The sequence below is a fragment of the Camelina sativa genome, chromosome 6 (genome assembly GCF_030686135.1).
Source record: "Camelina sativa cultivar CO46 ecotype springtype chromosome 6, ASM3068613v1".
Classification (NCBI taxonomy): domain Eukaryota; kingdom Viridiplantae; phylum Streptophyta; class Magnoliopsida; order Brassicales; family Brassicaceae; genus Camelina; species Camelina sativa.
Genome location: NC_141885.1, coordinates 23,383,353 through 23,400,951, shown reverse-complemented (window position 1 = coordinate 23,400,951; position 17,599 = coordinate 23,383,353). Strand labels below are relative to the sequence as shown.

Here is a 17,599-nt window from a genome sequence, read left to right as displayed (position 1 = left end):
TTGAGATTCTATAAAATTATTGCATAAAACAGAAATCAGGATATTTAGACAACAAATCATAGTTTGAGATGTGAAATTTAGAAAATAACATTAGTTTGAGATATTTATGCAAAAGCTTAATATTTTTTTTTTTTCCATTTTGCCCATAAATATCGAAGACACTGCATCTTATCTCCACCCTCAAATCCTCTTTCACCCAAAAACCCCTAAAAAAAAAAAAAAAAAAAAAAAACCTTATCTCTTCTTCTTCTTCCAAAGTAGTGTTCCCATGGCTGCTTCAGCTTCTTCTCTCGCTCTCTCCACCTTCAACCCTAAATCTCTTCCTTTCTGCGTCTCTAGACCAGCCTCTGCTTCTCTCTTACCTCCTTCCCTCTCCTTTAAACTCAATTCCGATTCCGTTTCCGTCTCCATCTCCGCCAAATGGAACAGCTCTCCCGCTTCTCGCTTCGTCCGTAACGTCGCTGTTTCCTCAGACTTCGAGGTCGAAGAAGATGGTTTCGCTGATGACGCTGCCCCCGCGCCCCAGCAGGAGCAATCTTTCTCTGCTGACCTTAAACTCTTTGTTGGTAACCTTCCGTTCAACGTTGACAGTGCTCAGCTCGCTCAGCTCTTTGAGAGCGCCGGAAATGTTGAGATGGTTGAGGTATTGGATTTAGGGTTTTTATTACCCAATTTTTGTGAAGAAAGAACTGTTCTTTTTAGGGTTTTTATATACAATTGATTCCGATATTGCAAATGTGTGGTTACAGTAAGATCCGGAGAAGAGATAAAGATGACAACTTTGTTTGATTTGTGTTGTTGAGATTAATCGTTTTTGGTTCTTTGTTCTTTTGTAGGTTATCTATGACAAAATAACAGGACGAAGCAGGGGTTTTGGATTCGTGACTATGTCTTCAGTTTCTGAAGTTGAGGCTGCTGCTCAGCAGTTCAATGGCTATGTAAGAAGATACTTCACTCTCTATCTGACTCAAATTTGTTAATTGTTTGATATGAATTCTCTAAGGAGTTGCTTTTATCCGTTCTTGTTTGGTATGCGTTTGTGTTTTTGGTGCTACTTAGTGTGTTTAGCATGTTCTACTATATTCCTGTGATAAGCTGTGTTAATGTATTGAAAATGAAAACTTTTTCTTAGGTGACATGTAATGATAAAGCCTGAACCTTTGTGTTGTTGTTTACATTGCATAAACTTCTAGTTGCATTAGTTAATCCTGTTTATGTGAAACTGCAGGAGTTGGATGGTAGACCATTGAGAGTTAACGCGGGTCCTCCTCCACCAAAGAGGGAAGATGGTTTCTCCAGAGGTCCCAGAAGCAGCTTTGGAGGCTCAGGTTCTGGATATGGAGGAGGTTCTAGTGCTGGTTCAGGAAACCGTGTTTATGTGGGCAATCTCTCTTGGGGAGTCGACGACATGGCTCTTGAGAGTTTGTTCGCGGAGCAAGGAAAGGTTGTTGAGGCTAGAGTCATCTATGACAGGGACAGTGGTCGATCCAAGGGTTTTGGGTTTGTGACATACAACTCTTCTCAAGAAGTCCAAAATGCCATCAATTCCTTGAATGGAGCTGTAAGTATCTTTTTCCTCTTTCTTATACCAATGTATGATCAAATCAAACAACTCATGAGTCTTGACATACTTTTGTTGTGGCCTACAGGATTTGGACGGCAGACAAATTAGAGTCTCAGAAGCTGAGGCTAGGCCTCCAAGGCGCCAATTTTGAGCACCTTATCTATGGCTTCCTATTCTCAAAAACGCATATTCTGGAGGGTATGACTCAACACTAATGTATTTATAGATGGGCTCTTTGCATTTAACTATTTGATGACTGATTTTATCGAGTTCTGAAATGTAACAGCTGCTTCGAAGCAGAGAGGATTTGTGAGATGATGGCAGTTTCAGACGGTACTAAGCTCTTAGCTTCGCCTATGTTTGTTGCCTTTGGATGCACGAAGGTCGTAAAGGAATGGGTCTTTTTATTTTTTTGAGAAATATATAATTAAGATAAAACCGGAGAGACCGTGTTCTTGTCTGTCTGAATGCTGCCATTGACTGCTTCGCTTTGGTTTTGATTCAAATTTTCTCTCTATTTTTTGTGGTCTTCGTAATGCTTCTCTGTTTTTCGATCCTCTGAGCAAATGAATATGAAAATCCATAAAATACTAAAATCAAGCAATGTCTAAAACCGAACCAATACAATTTGAGGTGGAACGAACGAGTTTGCAACTTGTATGTTGTTCCTTCAAAAGGAAAGAGACTGATCCCTGCGTTTAGCCGATATAAGTCAACACACTCAACTGAGCAAATAACTCAATTGGTTCACAAAGCCCAAATGTTAAATGTAGTGTGGACTTAAATGACAAAAATCCCAAATTTTGAATAGAGAGTAATTGTAGTTGAATATACTAAGAGGATAGGCTTTTTAAGCATTTGGTCCATTTAGGTGGTAGACCATTGAGCATTTGATGAGTTCAATTGTCTGTCACTCTGTCCTATGGATTTGGTATTCATAGTTATACGACTCAAGTTTCATGAAACATCGCTAATGTAGTTAAGATAGTATATATGAGTTTTAGGTAGCACATACGAATGAAAAGGGTTTTGAGTTTAAGTTGTAATGTTATTTTTGGTTAATGGGCTGCTGCACAGCTTGTTGGCCCGTTTGAAGACAGCTTTGTTTGAGAGACTTCTTGTTGATCCAGAGTCTTCTCCTTCTTCTTTGTTGTGATGGAAGTTGAAGCATCCGAAACGTTTTTGTGTAGCCTGTTTACAAATTACAAAAATGTATTATTTTTCATATATTCACAATTTGACGTCAAAATATAGATATCTACGTGTAATATTTTTTTGTTGTTGCAGAAACGTGAAAGATACACTTTGGAAGCAGTTTATGAATTATATGATGATGAAGAGCATCACTTGCTTTCCATTGCCGATAGACGTACGTAGTTCTGTTGGTAATGATGCTACCCACAAAACGTCTCGTTCCATAAGTACAATCTCTTACAAGTTACAACAAAGCATAAACTTTCTTCTTTTTTTTGGTTTAAACAAAGCATAAACTTTGTTATATAGATTGTTTACTTTTATTAAGTCAGCTAAAAGGACAGTTTTTACAAAGCTCCCAATGATCATATATAGACTATATATCGGGACCTTGTCTTAGACACCTTAGCATGAAACATTTACGTAGGATTACAACTTTATGGGGCTCCACTTAAAAGATATTACTCATTTGAATCATAAAAAGTTTTTTTTTTAATTTTTGTATAACATATTATCCTTTAAATTGTAACAGTAAAACTATTAGTAAATTGTAGTAAATAAAGTAAAGCTGTCGTTAAAAGTAATAGACAACCTACATAGGAAAGATGAATTTGTGTTTAGGTGACGCCAAACAGTTTCTTTCATTCAACTAGGTTTTGAACCCACGCTACGCGTGGATATATTTGATATATTTTGATAAAAAATATATATGATTGATGACAGTAGTAAAATATTATCTTATAACAAATTTAAATTAGTATTAAGAAAAAAGTTAAATTTCAGATACACAATTTTTTGAAATATAAAAACCAGTTGTGTTATAAAATCAAATCTGATAACAAAAAAATTATGAATTTAACTTGACATCCAGGCGAGGCGAATTAAACTGATGACATCACATATCCTAAACCATTTCTTTGACCACCAGAAAAACAAAACAATTTTATCATCATGAATTTAACTCGTTTTCATATTTAATTGATCGCTACCACCTATGTTTTCGTGTTTTTTATTCAATGTTTTTTTATTCTTCATATTATTTCTTGTTATTTCTATTGTCAAATTTCTTGGTAATCGTCATCATTACTTTTACCGTCTGGTTCTTCGCTATACTCTTTTTCTTCTTCATTCTCGCCAACTTCTTCACTTTCTTCCACTAAAAAACTTTTTTATAGACTATCACACAACTTGTTAATCCATCAAACTCCAAGAAAAAAATCATTTCTTTTCTCATAAAAATAAAAAATTAATGAAAAAATATCAACTTATCTATAAAATCATACACAAAAATATGTTTTACAGCTCATAAGAAATAAAAAGCACAAACGTAGATAAATAAGATAATTTATGTTTTACATAAATATTTATAATATTTTAAACTTTTAAAAGGTTTCGAAATATAAATTTTGAACCTTTTAAATAGTTTCAATATTTCTAATATTTTAAACTTTTAAAATTTAAAAATTATAATATTTAAAAACTTTTTAAAAGCTAAAAGCTTTTAAAAGTTTCAATATTTATAATATTAAAACTTTTAAAATTTTTAAATATTATAATTTATTTTTTTCAAACTTTTTAAAGTTTTAATTTGATCAAATAAAAAACCGGATCAAAACGAATATACTTTTAAACTTGGACGCCTGATAAACCAAGCTTTCCTGCTCATTCGTTGTTGGAAGCATATTAATCCTATTTATACTGATTCTGAACCATTGTCTAAAACTTTTCTAGTCGATGTCGGATATGGTGCATAGTTCTTTTATTTCGATAAATTTAAAATTTTCCTTTTTCTAAAAAATTCTGGAAATTTAAAAAATGTTAATGAATGACATGTCAAATCCTGATTGGTTGTTTAAAATAATTCTTAATATATAAAATTCTGGAGATTTTAAAAAATGTTAATTAGTGAAGTGTCTAATCACACTTGGAGGTTTAAAATCCTATGTGGACGCTTTTAGGAGCTTATAACTCCTACTTTTTATTAGTATAGATTAATTCTTTTTATTTTCTTCTTTTTTGTGTTTTCAGTTTTATTTATGGTTCGACTTCGTTTTGTGTTTCGTATGGAATCACAATTATCTCATAAGCGTCCTTGAGGACTATACATATATAAAACACTAATAGGAGTTTAATTCTTATTCAAAGTGAAGCATGCAAAACAGAAAGCACAAAGGAGTTGAACTTCTATGATAAACGAAAGCCTAACAAGAAAGCAAAGCCGAAAGCCCAAACAAAAGAAAGCAATTTTTTTTTGTAGTCAGCTTTTGTGTGTTATAGCATTTTGTTTGATATATACATTTTTTTTTGAATGAAGATATATATATTTGCTTAAGCTCGATCCGAAAAGACTTATCGTTTAGTTTGATTCGGATTTGTCAAATAAATGGGGCAAATGCAAACTTATTTAGTTTGAAGTAATAATACTCCAGTACTGCTGCTAGCAAATTAAATAATTGAGGTTCTTATAACATGTAGACACATCTCTGAAAGTATAAAAGAATATTTCTCGTCGATAGTTTGAAGGAAAATATTGACAACTTGTAATAATAATTAAAAAAACAACTACGTATATATAAATACACTATATACTAATATACTATACTATATAATTAGGAGTGATGGGGAATTTCGTATAATGTTTATATCTAAAAGAAAAGATGAAGTAATATTAGGGTTTTGAATATGCCAAGCCGTGAGTTATGGGCCACACACAGCTTTGTAACTCTGGTCAGCGCAAGTAGACCCTCTTTGACTTGTGAACCTCATTCATTAGGCATGAACATGTTCCATGTTTGCTCCTTTGGTGAATCCTATAAAATCCATTATCCTTTACAAGACATTTTTAACCATATTTATGTAGCAAACTGATGTCGATGCATGCTTTTCTAATTATTTGTCGATATTTCTTTTCCGAAATAACATATTCTCCACGTATTTATTAACTCTTTTTTTTCTAGGCAATATATATTTCAGAAAGGGGACTTGATCGACATGCAATAAATATTAGGAATCAATATTTACACTATTTGATTGGCCGTATAAGTTTATAACACGATCAATCTCTCAAAAAGAAAAAAAGATTTATAATTAAAACTTAGAGATAACTAAGTGATTCATTTTTCTGTTTCTTTAAGGAAAAAGAAAAGCTATGTGTGTGATTCACATGTGTATACAGGGACTAAATATTTGGAATTGTAGGCGCTCAATATGAACTTGATAAAAAAAAAACAAAAAAAAAATGTGTAAAAAAAACAAATGGGGTATAGAGACAGCCGAAAGGTTGAGGGAATTGAAATGAATGTAAGATAATGTCCCCAAAAACTAAGGACAAACTTAATTCTCCAAAAGAAAGATAAAAACACATATGAATGTCTCTTTGCTTCTTCTCCATCATACGTCTACCACTCTTCTTGCCTACAAATTAGCTCATATCTCCTTTTGTCTTCATTATATTATAGAATATACCCCTCACTATACATATATACATTACTCGGTACCCATGTTTTAAAAATCTCCGCCTAGCACTGATCACGCCCCGTAAAATCGCTAGACCCACCTACTCTGCCTCGATTAATGACTAATCCCCGCCTAACATTGATTATCCGATTATACCGTCTAATTCCCATATAATTTTGTATATACCGATTATTTTTGGACCCAAATATAAATCAAATATATGTATTTTTGTTATTAGACATTTAAATTAAGAGTTTATGATGTTTTACAGTAACTAATGTACAAACTTTTAATTAAAATCATAATTTTGTTCTTAAAATTACGTTTTTATGTTTTGAGCGTAATTTTAAAGACAATACTGTAGCTTTATATTTTATTTGATATTTTTTTTTTTCACATAAACATAATTAAACATATATTTAGTACTATATATTTTTAATTTATAGTTAATTTAATAAAATAACCCAAAAACTAGTCCCTGATTAATCTCCGTTTAATCTCCGATTTTCTCGCTAGGCGCTAGGCCCACCCCGACCGCCCGACTAGCGCCTAGCTATTTCTAAAACAGGGCTCGATACATATATTACATAAACCAAAATTTAAACTGTTGACCCAAGAAAGAAAAGAAGTTTCAATAAATTAAATAAGAGCATGACTCTTTTCAATCAATACGATTAAGACTGATTCTTTGTAAGGTTTGATTGATGAGAGGGGTAATTCAAGTTGTTATATTAAGTGAAAAATGATAACTGATAAGTGAAAAAATGTGAGAGAGATGTGACTTTTAAGCAACGGTATTAACTGTCCGACACTTTAGGATAACTATTAAACAACGGATTTGTCCCTTTTTTAACCTTTGACTGGTCCCTTTTGACCCATTAATCCATGTTCATCTTTTTCTTTCTTGTTTTGTTGTCTCTTTTTTTTTTTTGTTCTTAACTTTATAATTCCTTAATTTATGGATTTAGCGTCGGTCCGTAGGGATAAAAACAATGTTAGGAATTCTATTTTCGGTTCGAGGCGGTAAATGTTTTTTTTTTTTTTTTGTAAAAGCCATAATTCAAAAATATTGTCGGAATCATATCAACCTTTTTTTAGATGGTTTTGCATTAAGTTTGACGTCGTGTTCATTCAAGAATTTTAACCCGGGGTGTAATCATAGTCTCCTACAGAATTTTACGTGGGATGTCCTTTCAAATGATTTTAAAATTTTAACAATATAACTAGTAACTACATAAAAAATAAAAAAAATAGGTATCATATTTCCGAGATATTTCAATCTCCAAATAAGTTATTTGGTTTAGAGTGTACCACACACGGTAAACCGTTCATGTTTTACCTTTTAACGAAGCAAACAATATCCTCAACCTATATACACCAAACTAGATCATACACAGGATTAATCTTAAATTCACACCATAATATAGAAGCCAAAAATACTAGTAATATTTCTATACATTAATCTAACAAGATCCAACCACTAATTTAGTACCTGAATCAATCTTGATGTTTCTAATTATAAAGCAAACTTACGAGTTTTGTAGACAACTTTCATGAAAGATAGATCGTCAAGATTTGAAATTATCATTGACCGGATACATAATAAGCATACAGACATTTTCCGATAGAAATTCTCTACAATGTCTATTTCCTACTTTCATGTTGATATATACAATGCTGTTGTTTAGAGAATATATAACATATATATATATAGCTCATTCGTTAATTATGATTACCCTCTGAAAGAATAAATTCACTTTTTAATATCAATACAAAGCTATATATTAGTTTAAATATATCTTTTTCCAGGTTGGTAAAATAAATAAATAAACAGATTTTTATGAACTAAAGCTAAAACTGAAAAACGAAAATTTAATACTAATATATTTCTTCTTCATCTTACTTAACATTCAATCAAATTAAAATATACATTCCAATTTGTCGGGATTGAATACTTTTTAACAAAAAAAAATATCATGTCAGATGGAAAGTGTGGAAACTTTTCTGCTTCGTCAGTACTATATATACAATAATAATACATGCATATAATAAATAGATGAGCTTGTATTATACTAATAACTTGGTGCCTCTTTGTCGGTAATATAATTTACTCTCGCCTTTTGACAAAGTTACATACACAAAAATTGTATTTGAGTATTCGTTTAAATATGAAATGAATATCGTTATAAATTCAAAGTTTTAACTGAAGTAATCATAAAACGGTCAACGTTACCCTAAAAATTTAACTGGCTTTTGATTTTTGAACTAAAGTTTCTCAGCTTTCGGAATTTTTCTAAGTTTAACTGCCTTTTTACTTTTCTTTTTTGTAAATTCAAAAATGTTAAACGAATGTTGACCATTCCAAGAACATTAAGAATACTTTATGATAAAAAAAAAAAAAATTTGGTAAAACTTTATAATGAAATTTATAGCCCCTTTTTAAAACAAAATGAACTACATCTCTGGCAACTAGTACTTTCTTTGAAACAACAACAAAAACCAAAGTGTCTTTTTAAAGTAATGTAGAATTCCGTTAAAACTTTGACATCATAACAACCGGTTAAAGAAAAAACATTAACCTTTTGTGTTAAAAAGAAGAATTTGGTCTTCAAATTAAAAAATATCCACTATTCGTTTTATCAAAAGAAAAAAAATATCCACTTTTCGAAGTTCTGTTTTTCTTTGATTCCTTACAAGACTTCATGTACCCAATTTCAATTTAAACAGAATAAGTATTGTCGGATGGAATTGTGATATCACTGCATCGTCATGGTTACTATAATAAAATAAAAATTGGGTCGGAAGTGAAAACCCCAAGAAGAATGTGGAGGCAAACTAGAGATGAACAAAAAAAAATGCGCATGCAAGCATGCAGATAATAAAACACAGTAATTTATAAACTTACTTATGTGTTTGTAATCTCTATAACCCCTACATAGAAGGAACGGGCAGCATCTACTCAGATATTGGGATTGCAACTATCTAATTCTTCTTTGTTAAATATTCACACGCTTAAAACATATATTATAAACAAATAAATTAAGTACATGATTTGTATATTGTAACTGTCTAATTAAGAATGTGGGGTACTGTCATTCCAAGCCAACAATTCCAATAGGGTTATACCATAGGCTTTGAATGAAACTATATATAGTATTTTTATGAGTATTTCCTATCCGTTTTTAAGCGAACCCTAATTAAAGAAAAGACCAAATTAAAAGACTAATTAACCTTTTTTAAAAAGCTCTCGGACACTCTGGCTTATAGGATGGAATCAAATAGGAGATCCTTTTCTGGATTTATTAGGTGAAACGAAGGAATCTCGGAGAATATTTCTGTTCAAGTGGAACATTTTAAATTGAGTTGTCAGTCCATATATACTTTATAAACCAACTAAAATATGACTAGATGTTTGATTAATGATGATGATTTTTTATGTTAATTAGTGAATTTAGAGTTTTGATGATAATATTGGCTAACATTAGAGGTTTTGATTGGTGTTATCTTTCATCCTTCGATAGCGTTCAAGATACATCCACTTCTAACGTTATCAACTAGCAAAGATAGAGTTGGAAATAGATACAGCCACTTCTGATGATTTTTAAAACATTTTGCCCACCAATAGTATTCGGAAACGTTATAATATTATCATCTGTCGAAACTCTATATACACACGTTGTCTGTCTCATACCACAATAAAACGTGGAGCGATAAGACCAAGTGGAATTAGAATGACAACTTAGTTACACAAGAAGATGGGGCAATGTTAAGAAGTGTTTTTTAGTAAAACTATAAAAAGGTTAAAATGAGTATAGGGGAATAAAAAATAGAAGAAATGTTTCCTATGCAAAGAACAAGAAGAAGGTTGTCTACATAGGGAGGGTGAATTGGGCTACATTGGTAATAAAAGCCATAACTCACTTTGTGTTTCTTATTTCAATCATCAATTGGCACATTGCTCCATATCTCAGACATCATCATCTCATTAACTTCTTTATTCCTTGATATATAAAAACAAATAAATGTGTATATATCTATTGGTGTACCCATAACATTTCCATGGGTTTCATTTAGTTATATTAGTGGGTTATTCTTGTCTTAGCTATTTTTTTCCTTTCCTTGTTTTTGTTTGCATGAGTATCAGTAAATAACGTTTGTACCCATCTTATACTGTCCAGATATAAGCTGTCCAATATTGTTTCCCCTAAATTATATTATTGTTTTTAAAATGGATTATTTGTCCTGTTCTTCATAAAGGGAATAAAAGTGAGTGAACTTTATCACTGATCAGTCAATTTTAAAAATCTAAAATGTCTCTTTTGTTTCATTGAGAGCTCTCTTAAAGAAAAATAGCAAGAGGGCTTTACTATATACATGCATAAAAGAAAATTACAGCATGACATTGTTACGAGCATATTAGAGAAGTAAATATACACGCGACTATCCCATTTTTCATGTCTTGTTCTTATTCATTTGGACATACTTTTAAAAAAACTTAAATCTGATTGATGGTGAAATTGATGAGCATGTGATGTGATCGATAAAAACAACTACTCCCTCTGTCTCGTAAAAAAATTGATGTTTAGAAGCTTTTACACATTTTAACAAAACAATGATTACTGAGTTTAAATATATTTTTTTCTTTGACTAAAGAGATACTCCCTTTGTCTCATAAAGATTGATGTTTGAAACCTTTTACATATTTAAAAAAAACATATTTCAAAATATATGATGTTTTGGAGAAGTTTTTTGTTTCATAATATAGGATGCTTTCAAATTTCAATGCAACTTTTAGATTAGTTTAGTATTTTATATTATGCAGTATTGTTTTTGATTGGTTGAACTTGTTAAAAGTAAAGACTTCTTAATCTGCGTGCTTTGCTTAAAACATCCTATATTTTGAAACGGAGGGAGTATTATTTAATTTTAAACCAATAACAATTCAAAATTTTAAATATTTTCAATGATTACTTCTTGAAGTTTACAAAACATCAATCTTTATGGGACAAAAAAATATCTCAAAACATCAATCTTTATGAGACAGAGGGAGTATTATTTAATTTTAAACTAATAACAATTCAAAATTTTGAATATTTTCAATGATTACTTCTTTAAGTTTACAAAACATCAATCTTTGAAGACAAAAAAATATTCCAAAACATTAATTTTTATGAGACAGAGGGAGTAGTTGCGTGACTGTGTCTATTATTTTACCAATGCTAGGTAGCTTCGACTATAAACATGTGTACCACAATATCGTGCTTTCTCATTGTAAATGTGTATACCTGTACGGTTTACAAACGATAGCATAAACATTTTTATTCTTATCATTAATAATTTGATGGAAAGGTAAGTGGCATTTGGTGTATATATCAAAGCAATTGTGAACAATTAGATATAAGATCTTATACTCACACACACCCTTTAATGAATCTTCACCGCGCATAGGGTCTTATAGATAGCCAGTTTAGGAAAACATTCCTATATTACATTGCTGTTATGCTGTAACCATTCATGAAGTACTCGTATAATAAAACTTGTTTATGATCTAGATGTATAAAATCTTACACGCAATATTGTACCGTTTCTTGGAACATTAAATCGTAATAGTGTACACGCGAATGTTTATCCCACCCGATGACCACATCAAAATTAAGCCTCAACGTTCAAATTTAAAGTAAAATATTTGAATAATAAGGACTTAATTTCACAAAGTCTCTATGAGCCTCTACATATGTATTTTGCCTACTGCGCTTCGATAATGTACTAATACCGAGAGTGATCAGCATGCATCTTCTAGTTTTCTACAAGCCTACTATGAATCAAGCTTATGTGTCACAACTACTTTAAAACAAAGGATTACATAATAAAATATATATTTTTCTCTCTTCTTCAAAAATAGTCGGGGTTTATGACTCCGTCTCCCGACTATGTAATATGTGTATCGTGAGTTCAAGTGTTTCCTGTCAGCACTACATACATGAACTTGCCTAGCCATAACCCATAAGGTCCATAACCAAAGTTTTTTCTTCCAACCACAACGAAGGTTTATGGTAGTAGCCATAATATTGTGATACGTTTATTTTTAAAAGAGGAGAGTTAACACTTTTAACACAAGGAAGAATTTGGTCACGCGTGCCAAAGATGAACTGTATGTGCGGTTGGAGAAAGACGCGCGTGCTTTTATCTCTCACGTGTGAAGACAAATCAATTTCTTTTTTCAGTTAATATAAACAATTTAAGGAATGCCAAAGGAATATTAAAAAAAACATACATATATATATATATGTATGTATATATCTTCTGATTTTCTCAATAAAATATCGATTTTTTTAAATATCCGAAAATATTTAACTATATTTTATAACTCATTTATATATTTTCTTCATATGTTAGGATAACTTATAAGTGTTTTTAGTATTTTTCCAAAAAAAATTATTATTATTGTTCCAATTTTAGGAAAACATTTTCTATTGCTAAACTTTTACTAATCGTTATTTTTTTTTTCTCTTAATAAGTGTCGTACTTTTGAAAATGCCAAATAAAAAATAAAGTAATATATTAAAATATACATTAATCGATGACGCATGCCGAGAAGACGCACTATATAACTAACAGCCATCCTTGAGCCAAAGCATTAGTGGTGAAGATAGACTACAACAAAAAACAAAACAGAGTTTTCAGATATCAGTTAGGTTTGTTTGACACTCGTAAAACTGTCTTAAGAAGTTTGATTAACCTTAAACTTTAGGTTTTCTTAAATTAATTTAGAGATGGAGATCACAGCTGAAACGATGCAAAAGTCAAAGTTCAGAAGAATCTGTGTCTTCTGTGGAAGCAGCCAAGGCAAGAAGAGTAGTTACCAAGATGCTGCTGTTGATCTCGGCAACGAACTGGTAATACATGACTTTCTTTTACGTACTTATGTTTTTCATTTTCGCTAGTGGGTTTTGAAATAAGATGATGATGTTCTTTTTTAGCTTCATTATGGTCAGCAAAACTGTAAATTTTGAAGGTTTTTGATGAACATGTTCACAAGATGTGTAACTTTTTGCAAATGCAGAGCATTTTTGCTTGCTTCTTCTTAACGTGCCTAGTGATAGAACCTTAGATTATTCTAGTTTCTGTTTTGTTAAATGGGTTGGAATCTATGCTTCATGTTGAACTCAAAGACTTTTTTTTTTACTACCAAAGCTAAGCTTCATGTGTAACTCTGTTTTTTTGGTTCTGCAGGTTTCAAGGAATATTGATCTCGTCTATGGAGGTGGGAGCATCGGATTGATGGGTTTGGTTTCACAAGCTGTTCACGATGGTGGTCGTCATGTTATTGGGTAAACTTTATTTTTTAGTCAAATCAGTTTTTAGTTAAAACTCTTTCTTTCTTTTTTAATCTCTTCTCTTAACAACTTTGGTGAATCTTTATCATACAAAAGAAAACAGTCTTTTGAGTTTCTGATGGAACACAATTTGTCTTAATAATAACTTTCTAACAAACCTCTGTTTTTGTCATCTTGTTGTCACTCTACAGAATCATTCCCAAGACCCTCATGCCTAGAGAGGTAAACAAATTTAAAGATTTTTTATTTGTTTATTAATTTTTATCTATAAGTTATCCAAATCACCATTCAAACCCATTTAATCTTCAGTCTTTGCTTCAGTTTTACTCTTCTCTCTATTTATTACCCTTTTTCTTAAGTCTAATGATTATGAGTAGTTTCTCTTTTCTGCCTCCTCTTCTTTCCCTTTTATTCAATTAGGTACCCTAAACTAAAAATATCTTCTTTGTCTGTATTATTTTATTTAAAAAATAAAAAAGGGATATGAAAAGAAAATGATGAAAAAGAGGTAAACTAGATTAGGGTTCTGTAAAAAAAAGTGAAGTATATATGTAAGAGATTCAAAAATGTAAACAGCCAATATTTTACGATTACTTGCATTGCCATGATTGCTTTTGCCTGTAGAAGAGTCCAAACCTGCTTTTTCCCTTTAACTACTTTTAATTATTACTTCCTTTTATTATATTTTTTTTTTTAAAAAAAATAAAATTGGTGGATGTGCTCTTTGTTTACAGTTGACTGGTGAAACAGTAGGAGAAGTAAGAGCAGTTGCAGATATGCACCAAAGGAAAGCTGAGATGGCTAAGCACTCTGATGCTTTTATTGCCTTACCAGGTTTTTGTTTTTAAACCCCCTCCACCCAAATTCTCATCATTTTATTTTGCTTTGCTTTTTTTTTTTATAATATAAACCTCAAATTTTGCTTTTCTTTCAAACCAAGTAATGATGATATTTAAGGAAAAAATTGGTCAAAACTCTAGTGACACATGAGCCTCAAGAACACCAGTTTTAGGCCCTCTAAAAGTAAAATTTAATGGGAAATAAAATGCTTAAAAGAGGAATATTTGTTCATGAAAAGAAAAAAGAAGTTTGACTGATTTTGCCAAAGAGGGAAGAGAACAACAAATTGGTAAAACTAAAAAACATGGTTAATTGTCTTGGTCAAGCTGCAGGGTGAAAGCTACACTGAAAAGTTTTTTTTTTTTTTGTTGGTATGGAAATTTTTTTAAATAATTAAAAGTTTCTACAGTCTAAGATAAAGGGCCTTGACCCATCAACATCTGGCACTTAAAATTAGACTCTTTATTTTTTTTTTCTCTTTACTCTGTTTATTGCTCTGCTTTTAACTTAGGAGGTACTATCCATAGAGCTTGTATAGTCTTACTGTGACCAAAGTTTTCTTCTTACCTATTTCAAGGTAAGAGACAAAACCTGAAACAGTCCCACATATAGCATATTTTTGCCCACACTGAATCTGAAATCATTATGGAAAGTCAAATTCTTTCAAAGATCTTGCTTTGGCAATCATATTCTTACCAATGTACTACAAACTTTGTAAGAGAGAGGAGAGAAGACTCTATTATTTTGGTTTTTCTTGTACATGTGTTGAATTGATCATATCAAATTAACTAATTAATTTTCTGGGTTTTTTTAATCTAACCAAACCAATATACTAAAAGTTTTGTATGAACACTGTAGGTGGTTATGGAACCCTTGAAGAGTTGCTTGAAGTCATAACTTGGGCTCAGCTTGGTATCCATGACAAACCGGTAAAATAAATAAATAAACCCTCTCAGATTTTCATAAACGAGGCTTGAGATATTCAAGATTAATAACAATTTTTTTCTGCAGGTGGGTTTGCTCAATGTTGATGGATACTACAACTCTCTGCTCTCATTCATTGACAAAGCCGTCGAAGAAGGATTCATTAGCCCGACTGCTCGTGAGATCATCGTCTCCGCACCTACTGCTAAAGAGCTGGTGAAAATGCTAGAGGTAATTATTAAAGAAAACTGAAGATATATATATTGATCATTGTAATTTTCTGAATATCTTCATAATCTCATAAAGTGCTTGTTGTTTTGTAGGAGTATGCACCTTGCCATGAAAGTGTTGCAACTAAGCTTTGTTGGGAGATGGAACGGATTGGCTACTCTTCTGAAGAGTGATTAAGATCAAGTTTATCTATATTTAAAAAAAAAAAAAAATCTACTTGAATATTTTCATATATATAGATATGAAAATTGTCGGAGATTTTCAGGATTTTAATCTTACTATAAAAGGAAGGAATAGGTTATGATTAGTTTCCACTACGGAGGAAGTTCTTAATTGATGTAAATTATTATTAGTAAGTCTTTTTAACTCCAAGCCAAATGTTTTTTTCTTTTTCTTTTTAAATTCTGTAAGTGCTCAAACTCTTTCCTTTGTAACCAAAACAATTCACACTTTCGTGTCGTCCCATACATTATCTATCTCCTCACAGGATATCAATACCGACAAAACATATATTATGTATAGTCAATACTCAATGACAGAGATTGTCTCTGAACCAAAAAAAAAAAAAAAACAACAGAAAAAACAAACGAAAACAACAAAAAATCTAGAAAAGTTTTATCTAAAATTGTTGTCATAGAAAAAGAGAAAAAAAAAAGAAAGGAAATCTAAAAAAGCAACCATCTTTTCTTTATAATTCAGATTTCATGATAAAATCTTTTCATTTTAATTTTACTATATTTGGAATGTTTAAAAAAACTTTAGTGTGTGTTTTTTTGGGTAGCCAATGTAATACTAACTCAAATATAAACTGTAATATTCGGGAAAAAATCAAACGTTTATTTAGAGAAATATTCAAACTGTTATGAGAAATTAAGTAAACTAGGATCTAAACAGCGGTACACCGCATGATCATTTTTTTATCTAACCAGCGGTACACCGTATGATCATTTTTTATTTTATTCTGACATTATTTTGTGTTTGCATCTAATTCCTCTATACTTTGTATGTGCTTATAAATATATTATTTAAATAATAAGACTTCATTTTGTATTATTGTAGAATAAAGTAAGAGATTAGATAAAAATAAACATGGTTATTGTTCGTTGAATTTCCGAATAAATTTTACCGTGTGAAATATGACTACTATATCATTGTAATTGTTATACACAAGTTAATTTCTTATAATATACTTTATTATATATTAGAAAATTCTAATACATTTTTGAGTTTCGGGTATGTGTGTGATTGGAAGGGAACAGATTGACGTAACAACTTTCATTATATAAACTCTAACCCACTCTATCACATGACCCACTAAACATTTAAATCTTTTAAGTTAAAAGTGTTTAGAATATTTTAAAATTTTCTTGATAATTTTTAACTATGGGACTCTAATTTCTTTTAGATGTAGTGTAAGAATCTTTTTGGAAATAAGTTAAAGAATGATTTGAACAAAAAAATTGAGAAAAAACCTCTCTTTAAATCATGACCTTATATTAGAGCATGTCAATTTAGGATTTTCAAGAATAATATTTTTTCCGCTTACAATTTGTTTCCATTTGTGGATCTTGTTTAATTTTTTTAATAAGTAATTCTTGTTGTAAACTTGTCTAAGTTCTTGAAATTAATTCCTTACAAAATTTCTTAGATTATAAAAAGGTTGCAAAATTTCTTAGATTATAAAAAGGAAATTTATAATAATATCATCATTTTAAACAAAATAATATAAGTTTTACTTGTTGGTTTATATATCACGTTTTGAAAAAAGGACCGCTGATTTGAGGACATAGGTCGGGAGTGTAACTTATTCGTTATGTTTTATTTTTCAATTATATGAGTAAATGATAGAATGGTAACTTTAAAGTCATCTTCTCCGCATGAGCTTCTCAAAACCATAATTATGACCATCAGCAGTTTTAAGTATACTTTTTTTCACCAATTTCACAATAGATTGAACTGACTTTGACAACAAAATAGAACATTTATCTGTTTTCCCAAATTTTACTCCAGTTTAAGCATTATTGCGGCAAAGCTCCACCCGGCGATTTGTCAG

General features: G+C 30.8%; 2 protein-coding genes across 2 annotated transcripts; both read left to right on the top strand.

Annotated features, from left to right (window-relative positions):
* The first annotated feature begins 228 nt into the window (after positions 1 to 228).
* LOC104792509 (RNA-binding protein CP29B, chloroplastic) lies at positions 229 to 2,081 on the top strand. The gene is made up of 5 exons (XM_010518679.2): positions 229 to 643; positions 837 to 938; positions 1,229 to 1,561; positions 1,650 to 1,762; positions 1,851 to 2,081. The coding sequence occupies exons 1-4, from the start codon at positions 269 to 271 to the stop codon at positions 1,713 to 1,715; spliced, it is 876 nt and encodes a 291-aa protein (XP_010516981.1). The 5' UTR covers positions 229 to 268; the 3' UTR covers positions 1,716 to 1,762; positions 1,851 to 2,081.
* Positions 2,082 to 12,850: 10,769 nt separating this feature from the next.
* Positions 12,851 to 16,009, top strand: LOC104792508 (cytokinin riboside 5'-monophosphate phosphoribohydrolase LOG3-like). The gene is made up of 7 exons (XM_010518678.2): positions 12,851 to 13,110; positions 13,448 to 13,545; positions 13,743 to 13,773; positions 14,286 to 14,385; positions 15,250 to 15,320; positions 15,403 to 15,546; positions 15,639 to 16,009. Exons 1-7 carry the CDS (start codon positions 12,988 to 12,990, stop codon positions 15,717 to 15,719), a joined length of 648 nt encoding a protein of 215 aa, XP_010516980.1. The 5' UTR covers positions 12,851 to 12,987; the 3' UTR covers positions 15,720 to 16,009.
* The last annotated feature ends 1,590 nt before the right edge of the window (positions 16,010 to 17,599 follow it).